Genomic DNA, 14354 nt, shown 5'->3' on the forward strand with positions numbered 1-14354 from the left:
TACGGAACGCAAAATGAAAATATAGCTTCAAGTTGGTGCACTGTTATTGATTTTCTTGAGAGCTTTCTTCAATGCAATCCAATTTAACTATTTCTAAAGTATTTCTGGAATGTGTGGGGGTCGGCTAATCGCGACTTGTGGTTACGGAAAACGAGAAATCGAGTAAACGAGGTAATGAAGAGTGCTACCTGTTTTATTGCAGAAAAGTCGTACGGGCATATGGACTTACAGTATTAACCGGAAGTGGCATTTCCGTTAAACACAATTCGCTACTTTTGACTGATCGATAAAAATGACGCAAGAATCTTCGACATGCTTTTGATTTTGCAAATCGATGCTGCAAGATGACGGATTATGTATGACAACCTTTGATACAGAATATATGAGCGTCTTGCATGGAATACTTGGTAGATTCCGTCCCTAACAATGTCGGACAAATATTTTATCACCAAAAGTCTTAAATAAAGAAAATTATATTTCCTACGTAAGTCGGCCGTGTTGTTGATCCGTCGTTAAAAAGAAAAAATAAATCTGTTCGATTCTTTCTCCCTAGCGGGGCCTGTTGCGTGATCACGGCTTAGACTTAAGACCAGTCTAAGACCAACTTAGTTCTGTAGCCAATAGCCGCGATCACACGGACACGATTTGGCCCGGGCCAAATTGGCACGGATCAGGCTAGGGCCAAATTTGGCCCATGCCTAATTAGAGAGCGCGTTCACACGCAAACCATTCACTCGATACTAAACAATGCTAAAATAAAGCGAAGTGGATCATTTCCGGTGTCATTTGCAATTCAAACGCAATCATCTAGTGCTAAAATTTGGCTCGGACCAGTTCCGATGTTTTTGGTCAGGCCAAATTTGGCCCGGGCCAAAAATGCTCGTGTGATCGCGGCTAATGTTACAATTTAAGGCCAGTCTTAAGATTCTTTAAGACTACATTTGAACTTAAGCCACAACTGTGCAGCCAGCCTCAGGTGTTCCTACAACACGTGTTGTTATCAAATCCGTTGACTAGATATGTCTTGCACTTGTTCACCACGGTAAAAAAAAAACAGAATAGAAATAGAAATTAGCAATAAGTAGTCAAAAATATATGATTTTATTTTACGTAATCGATTTACATATTAAAATAAATTTGATTTGCGGAAAGTTAAGAGCATTTTACATCATTAAAAAGTAGACAAATATATTTCAAAATCTATCGGCATGATTTACACAATGAAAACAGTCAAATGTGAATTCAAACATGGCCTCTAGCATGTAAACTATAAGTTATCGAATGACGTACGTATTATTCAGTTATATTACGTATATGTGTTAGGGATTAAGCGGGTATTGCCACCAAGTGAGAAGGCGCCCCTCTAGAGCAGTGAATTCCCGAAGCGTGACGATTATACATCAGTTTACCTCCCGAGTAAACCCATATTTCCACCGTGTCCGTTTCTTCGCCCACGCTTATCTGCGTCCATTTCCTCTGCATATGTACTTCTCAATTTCAATGATTTCTGAAGATTGGCGATTAATTGTTGGAACAATGCCAATCTTTCGTTTTCCAGTTCATCTAATTCCTTGTAAATGTCACCTTTTTCTGTAATCAATTTGATAGAATACATGTAACACAACATAACGCCATTTTCTTTAAGACGTATTCGTATTATAGCTTTTGAAACATTATCTTTTCTCGTTAATTCAAACATGCGTGTGATGATGAATGCTGTACTCAAAAACCAAATAAGAAGACTTATAGTGAATAGATATTGAATTAGGGATTTATCATACAATGTATTCAGTGTACGTATACAGAAATGAAAACGGCCTATCAAAACAAAGTGATTGATCTGTCTAGTAAAGCATTAATCATTATTCTCTCCTTCGCTCTCCCTCCGTCACCACTCCTAGTTAATCCATCTTACAAAATCAAATTACGTCTTACCAGGTCTCGAGCGTTGAGACAATTGGTCAATATTGGGATTTTCGCTCTTTCTAACATCATCTTTTTTTCCAGTGACAAATTTTTTCACCTTTTCCCAAAGGCTTTTTGCTTGAAATGTTAAAGATTTCAACACACATTCAATCTGTCATTAAATGATTAAATTGCACAGTCATTAAACGAATTAGTGTCGTTAATAGTTAAACCCCCATTATTATAAGCTAAATGTACAAAAATGTTTATTTTACCCGTTTCTGATCTCTTCTTATCATCACTGCCCTCGTCACTTCTCTTGTCAGCTGAAATAGAATTATCTGATATCTTAGACTTGTCTTTTCAGGACTAATGGAGGACACAAGTTATAAAATCAATGATCACATAACTTTCAAAATTCGTCATATATATAAAAATTGTTTAATTACTTTTAGCGAACTGAAGCACACTAAAACTTTGCCAAAACGAAGTTAATAGCAAAATATCGGTTAAAACGAACAAGATCTAGAGTTCCAACCCACAAACTCATTATTCCTTAGTATATCACTAAGGAGACTGCTCGCGACGGATACGTTTGCCTCGGATTATCGTATTCACCGGATAAATCGGCTAATTAGATTTTCTTTTTACTACAATTAATATGTTAATGACCCATCGTTGCTGCGACTATCTCGGTATTCGATCGCTTTGGAAGATATTGATCGGCCCCACTAGATCCGAGGCAAGCGGAGTTTCCTGTATTTCATGTCGTTTACAACGATATTGCCGGTGTAGCAGTTCTAACGATGTTCTACTGCAATCGGATTAGCACTTTCCAAATCAATACCTGTGTGGGTGCCCAGACCTACAAACATTTGCTTCACTGGGTGTTCCTTCATTTGATACCGGCACATTTTCTACTGGTACGTTTTTATATCTATTTATGAATATTACGTACGTTGTGAATTGTTTCAATTTCTGTGAAAAACAAAGATTACTATCATAATTACATCAGTACGGCCTACATTTCAGAATTTACTTACAATCTTTATCTGATTCCAGTTCTCTTTCTACAAGGAAAAAGAAACACATACGGGAATTAACCTATCAACTTGCTTGACTGCGGACTGGCAATTTTCTTCGTGAGTCACTTCAGTGAAATAATCATTAAATTTCAAACACTACCTAATTCAACAAGTAATTCCTTCCTCAATTCCGGCTTGTCTGATTCTTTTAATTCTAGAATTAAAACAATTTATGCAATTACACATTGCACATAAGCAAATTTTGATAGTTCATAGATTTTCATTTACCCTTCTCATCTTCTACTTTTATTGCGGTATTTCTGGAATTACCATCTCCTAAAAGTGATAAGTGGATAATTTTATTTGATATACGTGAACAGATCTTGGCTATTTGGCTTAGTAGGGCATTGATAATTTCTTTATAGATTTAACCACAAGTCAGTAAATCAGAGTAAAATAATTTTGATCAACTGCGGGAGTAGAGATCAACCAAAATTATATTCCTCTGAGTTACTAACTTGTAGAAAACTGTAAGAATATAATTCAAGATGATCCATAATTAACTTACTTCGCTGTGTGTGTAAAGGCATTTCATTTTTTTCATCTTCAACTGTTGAATATAGAATACGACGTTACTCTTATAATTTAGATATTGCATACATCGTTGAGCATGATGTGTAGAATATGCAAATTGCAAAATTAACCAGCATCAAGAAAATGGCTTATTAACTGTAATTAATGAGTGACTGGGCTCTGGATTGCAAATTGAAGAAGGTGTAGCACTAACCGAACTAGATTAACTAAATAAAACATATCAGGCCATCTGTCAATAATTAATCAATCGAATCAATGAACTTATACGTAGATAAACCTATGAACCCACGACTTACCAGTTCCACGTTTTAAAATTTCAGATAATCGCATCATCTCATCCTCTGAAAGTAATTTTCAATAAGGTAGACATTATTGAACACTGATGAAATTTCTATACACATTGTACCAAAACTTTAGATTTACCGTCACTGGCATGATTCGGTTCTTTCACTGGATCACCTTAAATTTGAAAAAAAGAATTATTTCGAAAAATATAATTGACTTTCAAAAAATAATTCTAGTTCAGCATTTTCAATATAACATGATCTACAATACATGTTTTCAACCATCATTGTACGAAATAACAGTTCGTTGACTTTTCTTTAATTAAATGTTAACCAGTATCTGAATATCTCCCAACACGTGGAGTTATACCATGACCGTGATATTCAATGACTGGCCAAGAACCTAACGGCATATAAATGAACCTAAATCGAACTGTTACAATTTATCAACGCGAATTGATTTTCATGAACGTCACTTTGAATGAACTCGATATCTTTCTAAGTTTCCGATCTCGCCTTGTCAATTTCTGGCAGTCTACATTGTTTCTTGTTATGATTTCACGTTAATTCATTAATGTTTCAACAATGTAATAGTCTAATTTTGAATTGATTAATCATTATCATACATTCATTTTAACAGAATCAGCTTACGTCTATCAAGAAGTTGTTCGTTAAGTTTTTCAAATTCTGCTTTGAGAAGTTCTTCGGTTAATGGATCCTTGTCAGCTGCGAGGACTGTAGTCAACACTACATAAAGAATAACAACCTGTAAAATACAAACAATTCTTTAATTTTTGAGATCTCTATATTAGCAGGCAATTCTATATTTTACATAATGACGTGTCGAATTGCAAACAGTATTCTATTCTCACTCCCTGCTGTGCGGACATACTATAGAAATATAGTTTAAAGATATGGGGAAAACCGGGATCTCCCAGCGATGGCACCAATCACTCCAAAAAGACAAGCCAAAAACCCACACAAATACCCCACAACCCAAACCCCAACCAAAAGAGATGAACATTTATCAAAGCAGTAAACTAAAAACGTGAGATTTGAGTACATAGGTGCAAGCCCTACGTCCCCTAATCCCTTAGATACTTCGTGTAAGAGGTACAAGAGAGCGTAAGTTAAATCGGCAGCGGTTACCTGACCAGAGGGCAGGAAAAGCAACTCATAATAGTAACCCAAAGTAATCACAATCGTTGAAAATAAAATACACACTCTGAAAAACAAATACCGTACCGTTTCCCTGGGGAACTAAAAGGGAGAATACTAAACTAGCCCCCGCCTCAGCCAGCATGACCATCAAAGCCATGACAACGGATACTAAGAGCCCTCTGCGAAGAGTTGAAAACAGGATGCAGTCAAAAAAGGGTACGGAATCGATACGTATGTAGATCCATCCGAAAAATACAACAAACGTTGTAGGCAAAAGAATCACAATCTTTGAAAATAGTATCAATATGGAAATGGGGGAATACTAAACCAAGCCCAAGGCAGCAAGACCGAAGTCGTGACAAAATATACTAAGAAGGGGACGGAAAGAGAGTTGACAACAGGAGAAATCGCCGAAACAGATCAGAAAACCGAAATAACATTATCTTTAATACATGTATCTTTATTGTGCAACTCATGATTGTTCAATTACATTATCAGCTTCATACATCGATCGGGTTATCTGAGTCGATGTCTAGTAGCCTAAGCATGAAACGCTGGACAGGCTAACAGGAAGTGTTTTTCAACTTCAATCACAGAATTAACCTAAGCTCTGGTCGAGTGGGATTTATTGAATCAGATTCAGATTCAGATTTAATTTATTGCTCCAGTAATTATACAATTTTTTCGAGCACAGGATACAAAAAATAAACAATTTACTGTTATTCAATTACGGTTACTCCAGTTACATTTATAATGTACAGTGATAGTTTCTTCTTCTATAGGTATCATTATACACGCAATTAAAACGTGTGTGCACAGTCAGCGATGGCTAGATGAGGCTATGTGCCTTTTTAATTAATACTGCTAGCTTCCTCAAGGTGTTTGGGTCTCGTGATGTAAAAAGATTCATAAATTTTCTTAAGTTAGGGATATTTACTAGTTGTTGCGGTATGTAGCGACTTCTTAAACTTTCAAAAAATTACACTCCATTATGAAATGGTATTCGTCGCCAATTTTTTCTAGACGTATCGGCCTCACTCCGCGCGGTTGCCCCACCGCGCGGGATTATCGCGAAGTAGCAAACACAAACATGGCCACTCCCTCAATTTCCAATGATAGAAATCGTGTGTGCATTTCAATTATTTCGGCTGTTAGGGCTTTAAGGCACAATATAAGTCGATGATGTGATATGGCGATGTCAATTAATGATAATTCCGCAGTGAAGCTAGTCACGAACTGTGCCGATTGAGTGTACAGCTGCCAAAAACGCTGAAATGTGCGTAGTTGCGTAACTATTTGCTGTGAATTGCAGACGAAACATGAAGCCTTAACGGCCGTTTAAAAAAAAATTATACCAATCGCAATTGTAAAATAAAAATGAGATAGAACCTAAGTTAAAATTCTGGCCATTTCTAAAATGTTCCATTTCTAAGATCACACTACACTACCCATTACACACTCCAGTACCCACAGCTTTTATATATCCATCCAAATATATAGAGTGTCTTTCTTCCTGGGTCACATTTGGTACAGAGTCGTTCATTCCGGGGAATATTTTCATATCTTCCCGTTTCAATCGGTAGGTTATGGTTAGAACAACGGAACCGTATTGAATTTGTCCTTAGGTCAAATGGTAATGCTAGTGAACATATTTCCCGCCCCCAATTCAGCTTAATAATTCCATAAGTATCTAGTTTTGTTGAGGCTTTAATAGTCTGGTGCCATTTCTGTTTAAATTGGTCTTGTAAACGTAATTTAACAATTTCTGACAAATAACGGCAGTTCGGGAAAGAGTGTTCGTACCAAATGTAGCCAAGACCAGAGTTTTCTAAGATCGACTGGATACAAGTTATCCATTTACTGGTCTTACCATTTACATAATTTCTTAATAGAATGCGATATATTTTACCAGAATGAGTGTTGCTCTCTGTAATCAGGTGTCCCCAAAACTTAACCATTCTGACTTTTATTTGTATTTCAAAGGGAAGTCGTCCTAATTCTCCGTAAACCATAGCGTAGTAGGTTATTTACCTTGACTTTGGACTTGATATGTTGGTACATGTTATGAATCACTCGGAGAATGGGTCCTGTAATTCCAGTTGAAATTGATTTATGCCGCAGTGCTTTTCTCCATATTGTGTCGAATGCTTTTTGATAATCAATAAATATACAATAAAGTTTTCGCTTATTACCAGTCAAAATGTCTATAAGAGAATGCAGTGTGAAAATATGGTCCATGATACTACGATTTTTCCGAAATCCGGCTTGATTTTCATTCAGTAATTGATTTTCCATCAAAAACTACTCTAAACGTTTATTAATCAGGCTCGTAAACAATTTGCTCATACAGCTCAGTAGGGTAATTCCTCTGTAGTTATCCGGATTGGAAGGGTCTCCCTTATTCTTATAGATCGGGGTGATAATACCTACTGCCCACTCTTCCGGAATGCAACCTGTTTTCAATATATTGTTAAACAACGAAACAAGGGTAGGCAGGATTTCATTTTCTGCAGTTTTGAGAAATTCGTTTAGGATTTCGTCGTTTCCAGGGGCTTTGTTATTCTTGAGGCATTTTATGCATTTGGATAGTTCCCCCTCAGTGATAAGCCTATTAAGTGCATCATCATTATGATCATGAATGAAGTCACTTACATTGAAAAAATTATGAGTATCATTTTCTCTACTATGGTTTTGGTTAATAGCGGAAAAATGGTCAAATAGATCATCTAGCGACGCTTAACATCCCTTTGGTTTTTCCTTTCGGAAATATTTCCAAAAAGCTTTCGGATCATCTTTTGCCAACTTTTCTATTTGGTCATTATGCAATTTAATTCTATTTTGTTTTGACATCTTTATCGATGCCTTATATCTCTTATATGCCGAATTCAGATTATTTCTATTTTGAACGGATCGATACCTTTTGTAATTTCTTTTCGCTTTCCTATAGATTCTACGATCTCGTTTCACTTTATGGTCATATAACACTGTTCTTGGTTTGTAAGAGGTAACCCGGCTTCGGCCCATTGTGGCCCGTATTCAAAATGCCACATATACGCTTGTTTGCACAGGCGCTATCTATTGTACCATTTTGAAGTTCGATATTTATTTTATCTAGTTTGGTTTGGTTAATCGCCTCTCTAAAAACATGGCTTCGGCCACTGTTCCATTTAATTTTACCTGGTGTGTTAAGAATATTTTGTTCATTGGTATATAAACTTCTCGCGTGTGAAATAGAGAAGGAACACGTAACAGGGCAGTGTACGTCAGATATCATTTGGTCATAGTCATTTACATTGAAGCTCACGCATTTTGGCAACAAATAGGGAGACATAATAAAATAATCAATAACATGGTTATTTTCCCCTTTAATGCACGTGTACTCCCCAATTCCTCTATCACTACCTAATCTGCCATTTGCAATGAACATATTGTGATTCTTACAAAAGTCCAACAATCGATAACCTCAATTATTGATAAAGGAGTCTTTGTTTTTCCTATTGAGTAAAACTTGTGTTTTCGTGTGTTTTTAATATATCAAAGTTATGACGGTCTTCCATAGACACTACATCTAGACCTATGAATTCCATGAGTGTTTCGTCATGGGGTAAATAATCTAGTAACTGCTTTGTGTAGGCATTGAAATCCCCGCATAGACAATAGTAAGCATCGGTAGAACTCAATCGATTTAAAACGTCAGTGTCAAGTTCATCAAATAAGTTAATATTTCCATATCTACTAGTTTCTGGGGGGATATATACTCCTCCAATTAATAAGTGTTTGTCCCACCTTATCAATTTCAATCCACTGAATGGTATTGGTTGATTTTTGGATGGTTTTGGAGGATTCCACCGGATTTCCTTATAGCTAAGTTCGATCTGTTGTTCATAACTACTTCATAACCGACACTTCTAAAATACCTTTTACCCACAATTCATCAGAATCATCAAGTTTGGTTTCTGAAAAAACTAAAATATCCGCTGACTTGCATAAACAATCAAACTCTACAGTATATGATCTTGATTTCAAACCACTAATATTCAGGCATAGGATACTTATTTCTCCTGGCTCTATTCTGGAGCAGATGCTAGCGGTTAGGGTAGGTGTAATCCACTAAGCGACCTGTAGTGGGAATGTTGATAGTAGTAATATGACCGATAAATCACACAATGTGGGGACTTACGTAATCTAAAGAACACGGAATAGGAGAAGTAGATGAATTGCTCCTGGACTAGAACGCATCTTCAGACCAACAACCCCAACCAACGATAGAGTCGGCTGCTGGAGTTGGTGCATTTGCGTATAGCCCCTTTTTGCATTGGTCGTTGTGTATTTAGAACTTAAATCATTCAACAAAAAATAAAGATTAGGCCACACAAATAAATACCCTTATTTCTCAAGAAATCAAAAACCGCCCGCGTCATGAAAATAGTCCCTAATAAAAAACAAAAAGACAAATGCGCTCGCCCGCATCGGCAATGCATCAATCGCCTTTTTAATAAACATCAAAACCCGCTCGCCCGCATAGCTGTAGTGTACGACAGTGATTTTTTCTGCGGCAGTTAATATGCTCATCCTCGACGTACGGGTAATCCACATTTACGGTGACAAAAACAACGCCAGATTCGTTTCCTTTACTTCTTTTCGAGGAAGCGTGAAAATAGCTACTGAAAACGAACAATACATCAACACTATCCGTTCTTATTTTCTACAACGCAGCGCCTAACAAACGCATGCAGATTGATTTGACCACTGAAGTCAAAATAATTCAAAAAGTTGACAGAGGAACGAAAAAAGTGGATGTATGCAGAATGTTTAATTTGAAGGTTCGGGGCGGCTCATCGAACATAACCTCCAGCGATTAATTACCGGTAGTCTAAATTAGTCAGAACTTTCCTTGAGTTCGTTACGAAACACTCGTTTCGACTATATGAGCATTTCAGTTCATAAGCTACGGTTTATTTTTTTCTTCAATCTTTACAACGAAGTATCGGATACAACGATATTTTCATTTTGCCCCCAGAACTTCGTTGTAACGAGGTTTGACTGTAGTACAGTCGTTCCTCGATTGGACCCTTTTTCACCAAAATCCCCAAATCATCCGGATATCAATCCAGTCGGCTCCGGCCCATACACAACAGGGCACACAGTCCTAAGCGCCACATAGCTCTCCAGCCCGCACACAGTGGACTCTGGGGCACACAGCCAAGTCGTGCACAATACGAGAGAGCGCAGTAACAAAACCAAGCCGTAAACAACCACAACGCAGATAACACGACAGACAGCGAGGAAAACTTAAGCAAAACTGATTTTTCTCTGTCAATCAGCAGCGCCACTTAGTGAGAAGATATAAAAATTGACAGTTACATATATTCTATAGTTTGGTAAAGCGATGTTCGGTCTTAAAACAACAAGGCTGGATCCTTCTGATAAAGTCTTTGAAATTTCATTTTAGTCACCACAAATGGAAAACCAATAGCCCATGAGTTTTGGCGCTCTGTGGCCAATTTCTGAATGAATTCTGGAGCGGGACAAGGTCTTCGGTTAATTGGGAGTAATGAAATTGTGCCGTTTGGTCTCGTTTTACTGTCATGGTTGTTAGTAAGAACTGCCCCAATTATATGAGCTGATTTAACCAGCGTTGTTTTGCGACATAATTAGCGAAGTGTCATCTCAAGCCGTGGTTTTGAAATAATTCATTTTGAAAAGTCGACCAATAGACGAAACTCATATCTTAATGGCGTGAACTAGTCCAACATCCATTTTATTACGTAGTTGGAGTCGATTATTTTCTGGGTTTACTAGGGGACGTACGTAATTGAGTAGCGTGCCCTCTACAGGGGGATGTAGGTAATTGACTAGCGTGCCCTCAAGAACCCATAAACCGGCCGCCACATCCTTCTGGAACGAAATAGGGGAGTTCACTGCAAGGACATCGTCGAAGAAATATCCTTCGACAAGCTTCTTCGACAATCGGAAGCATTCTCAAAGAAATTGAAGAAATTGATCCTGAAGTGGTGGACTACCTTTACATAAAGTGGCTGGGATCGAGGGGCTGGTCGTTTGCGTGGATAACCTATATAAGTGGCTGGGATCGTGGGGCTATTTGTTTGCGTAGGCCTAGATAGCCCCTATATAAAAGTAGCTGGGATCGAACGACTGGGTGTTTGCGAAGATTACCCTTGTACAAAATGGCTGGGATCGAAAGGACTATATGTCGGGATGTTGGATACCGGGCGAGCGGGTTTTAATTTTTACATAACATAAGACGATTGATGCTTTGCCGATGCGCTTTTGGCTTATTAATTTTTACTAGGGACCTCTTATTACGAGGACGGCATTTGAGCTTTTTTGAGAAACTATGGTATTTCTTCGTGTGGCCTAGGAACCGGTATTGCAGATTCTCCAAATATATCATCTGTAAACGGTTATCACTAAATAAACTAAGACACATTAAAAAATTAACATTTATTATGTGATTGTCGGATTGTCGATGGAAATGTTCTCGACATTGCTCGGTTTCTGATTGTCGGATTGTCGAAGGACATTTTTCCGACAATGCTTCTGATCGTCGAAAGAAGTTCTCCGGACATGGGACAAAAACCGCATTACGCAGGTTGTCCCTACGACCTCGGCACAATTCAACCAGAAAACGGAGTTGAACCGGCCTACTAGTGTGAAGTTGTACAACAGCTATTTCATTACTTGAAAATAATTACGTGGCCTCCATTAAACCCATAAAACGTACGGTACGTATTTCAAGCATATTCTACGGTAGTTTGTTGTACCATACAGCAACTGCATAGACAGTGACAGTATCTCAGTTGGTACTTGACCGACACTGTATAGATCAGATACGTATTATTTTCCTGCACTTTTTATTCTCAAATACTTTTTTGTTTGATACCTATATAATTATGATACCGGTGGCCTTCGCGGTAACAAGATATCTTCCAGTAGGTGGTGACCCGAGGTCACAACACATTCATCATATATCCATACATTCTGAAGTGATCTACATGTACTAATTTGTGTCTTGAAATGTTTTAAACTCTGAGCCATAAGACGCCCATGGGTATCCACTGGTTTTCACTCGTAATCATGATTCTGAAATGCTCCTTCCAATAATTCGAAAGGTTTGAAGTTCTGTACAAACAATTCACCACCTTGAATTCACGGATAGAATACTAATAGTTTCATACGTAGTTTCCACGTGCAAGTACAAGTCACCGTTTTGTTTTTCTTTTACTTTCCTTTCACAAATAAACAATAAACGTCTCTTTCATACTATTTCTTGCTTCCTTGAACACTCCTAATTTGAAGAATTATTTTTCAGGACCTTGAAACTCCTCTAATTATGAGAAAATATTTGAAACCACGAAACTGTTTTCGCAAGATCAGCGAAGTTGGTGTATTCTGTCTGTCTGCGACAATGGTTCCTGGCCTACTCAAGCCAGACACATGATTTATAGAATATTTGATATTACCATGATGTAATTGATTAATCTCTTCGAATTTTGTGATCAAATCTTCTTGAATACTTGGATAAGTCCTCAAATTCTGGAATGATTTCATTGAATGAACTCCATTGCCGTACCGATCAAAATATCAACCCTAGAAATATTGCTACGTATTTTTCCCCTCCTCTTCTCAGGCGGATTCAGCTCGTAATGTATATCTTAATGGAATAAGTAATTATTGGTTTGAATTAGTCATATTGAATAAACTTACCAAGTATCCAGTTTTCATGTTTCTTGTCGTTAAGTGTTCAATCCCTAAACAATAAATAAACAGAGTTTCTACACACCTTATACCTGCAGGTCTGTTCGTGTACGTAACACAATAAAAACCTGAAATATTTTCTTCTGCAGAACAGAAGTGAATGCTTATATGGGCCCTATACATACTATGTTTCAATCACAATAAATCTCTTAAGCTTTATATCTATGACTATCTATTTATTTGGCCAGAAATATTAATGGAACTTTGATCAATCTATTCGTTAGGGTTCTATTCATTTACAACGGATCCACTTTTTACCGACGGGCATTACAGAAAGAATATGAATCTTTGAAAAAATCAGACAATAAAGGAAATTCCGAGGGAATTTATACATGACTAAAAAGCCAAAATGATTTACAACTTTTAATAGTTCAAAGCACCACCGAATACTTTTCTTCAGGTAACTCTTCTGAAGAAAAGACGGTGTAGGAATTACGAGTGTAGGGATTAATATTGACTAATAAAACGTATGCGCTGTGTGTGGAGTTATTATCAGTATACCTTGGAGCTTGGAGCAATCATTTGATGATTATAATCAAATGATTACTCCAAGATTATACGTACTCCTCCGCTTATAGATCCTTATTCTATAGTATCATGAGTACGCGTTTATCGGGGTTTAGAGGATTATGGCCTGGCCTCATGCAAACGTGATGCCTGAATTGACAGTTAGACGGATACATGGGGTTGATCCTACCATTGGTACCTGTAAAGAACCAATTTGAGGAGTATGTGAATAGAAGAATCTCACCGACCGGTCGCGGGCGCTCTCGAGTAACGAACGAAATATCGAAAGTCATAATATCTATTGAAATGTAAATTGATATCTATGCCATTGTGGGGATGTTAAGTAATAGTCTCCTAATTGTTCAATCAAATTCAATGACGGTCACTTCTGCTTTTTAATGATACGTATGCACGTATATTTTCGTTAATCCGTACCGTAGTTATGCTGCCATTTTATAATGCTTTAATATATCAATAATGGTTGAATGAGCAAAGACAGCAATAAATATGCACCCTCGTGTAATTATATTGCTTTTACACATTCATGATAATCCATCGGGACACCCTAGATTTAGCTCGAAGTTAAACGTCGACATACGTATCTAAAAAACTCGGATTTTTATAGTTTGATGTGAAGATTCACTTACAATTTTTCGTACATATATACATTATCAGTTGAGAAAAATCTGTATATTAGTGTGTGTATTCTAGCTCTATCCTCTCTCCCTCTGCGTAGGACCTCTAATAGTCTGAGGGCTTTGGGCATTAAATAGAATTCTATAGGGGTGCATTGTATAAATGCCTACCTATAAACACGCGTTATTTAGGTCAACCTACAAACCTTCCTGAAGCAGCGTCTCTTGTTTAGCAGTTTCTCTAGTTCTCGTCGTGAGAAGAAAGAGAATGGGGGGAGAATTCATCTATAGAACATAGAGGCATCAAGTTGCCCTATTCATTCATTCTTCGAGGCGATATTTCTATTCATTATGTAATTATATAAAACACCCAATGCTACCGTATGCATATGTAGTGTAGATCTCGCCTTATTGGGATTAGTTGGCACTAATAAAATCCATTCAGATTAAACCAAAATCCGGAT

General features: G+C 37.3%; 1 protein-coding gene across 2 annotated transcripts; it reads right to left on the reverse strand.

The window, feature by feature from the left end:
* Positions 1-1100: 1100 nt before the first annotated feature.
* LOC141901996 (uncharacterized) lies at positions 1101-14030 on the reverse strand. 2 transcript variants are annotated; one of them, XM_074789612.1, is made up of 12 exons: positions 13903-14021; positions 12698-12741; positions 4460-4574; positions 3948-3983; positions 3821-3865; positions 3499-3540; positions 3219-3266; positions 3091-3144; positions 2949-2975; positions 2181-2231; positions 1936-2043; positions 1105-1590 (listed from the first exon to the last, which is right to left on the reverse strand). In XM_074789612.1, the coding sequence occupies exons 1-12, from the start codon at positions 13922-13924 to the stop codon at positions 1406-1408; spliced, it is 777 nt and encodes a 258-aa protein (XP_074645713.1). In that variant the 5' UTR covers positions 13925-14021; the 3' UTR covers positions 1105-1405. The 2 variants fall into 2 exon arrangements, with proteins under 2 accessions (XP_074645714.1, XP_074645713.1); XM_074789613.1 differs by lacking the exon at positions 3948-3983 and having other exon boundaries at positions 1101-1590; positions 13903-14030.
* Positions 14031-14354: the final 324 nt, after the last annotated feature.

Source organism: Tubulanus polymorphus, chromosome 3 (assembly GCF_964204645.1).
Source record: "Tubulanus polymorphus chromosome 3, tnTubPoly1.2, whole genome shotgun sequence".
Classification (NCBI taxonomy): Eukaryota; Metazoa; Nemertea; class Palaeonemertea; order Tubulaniformes; family Tubulanidae; genus Tubulanus; species Tubulanus polymorphus.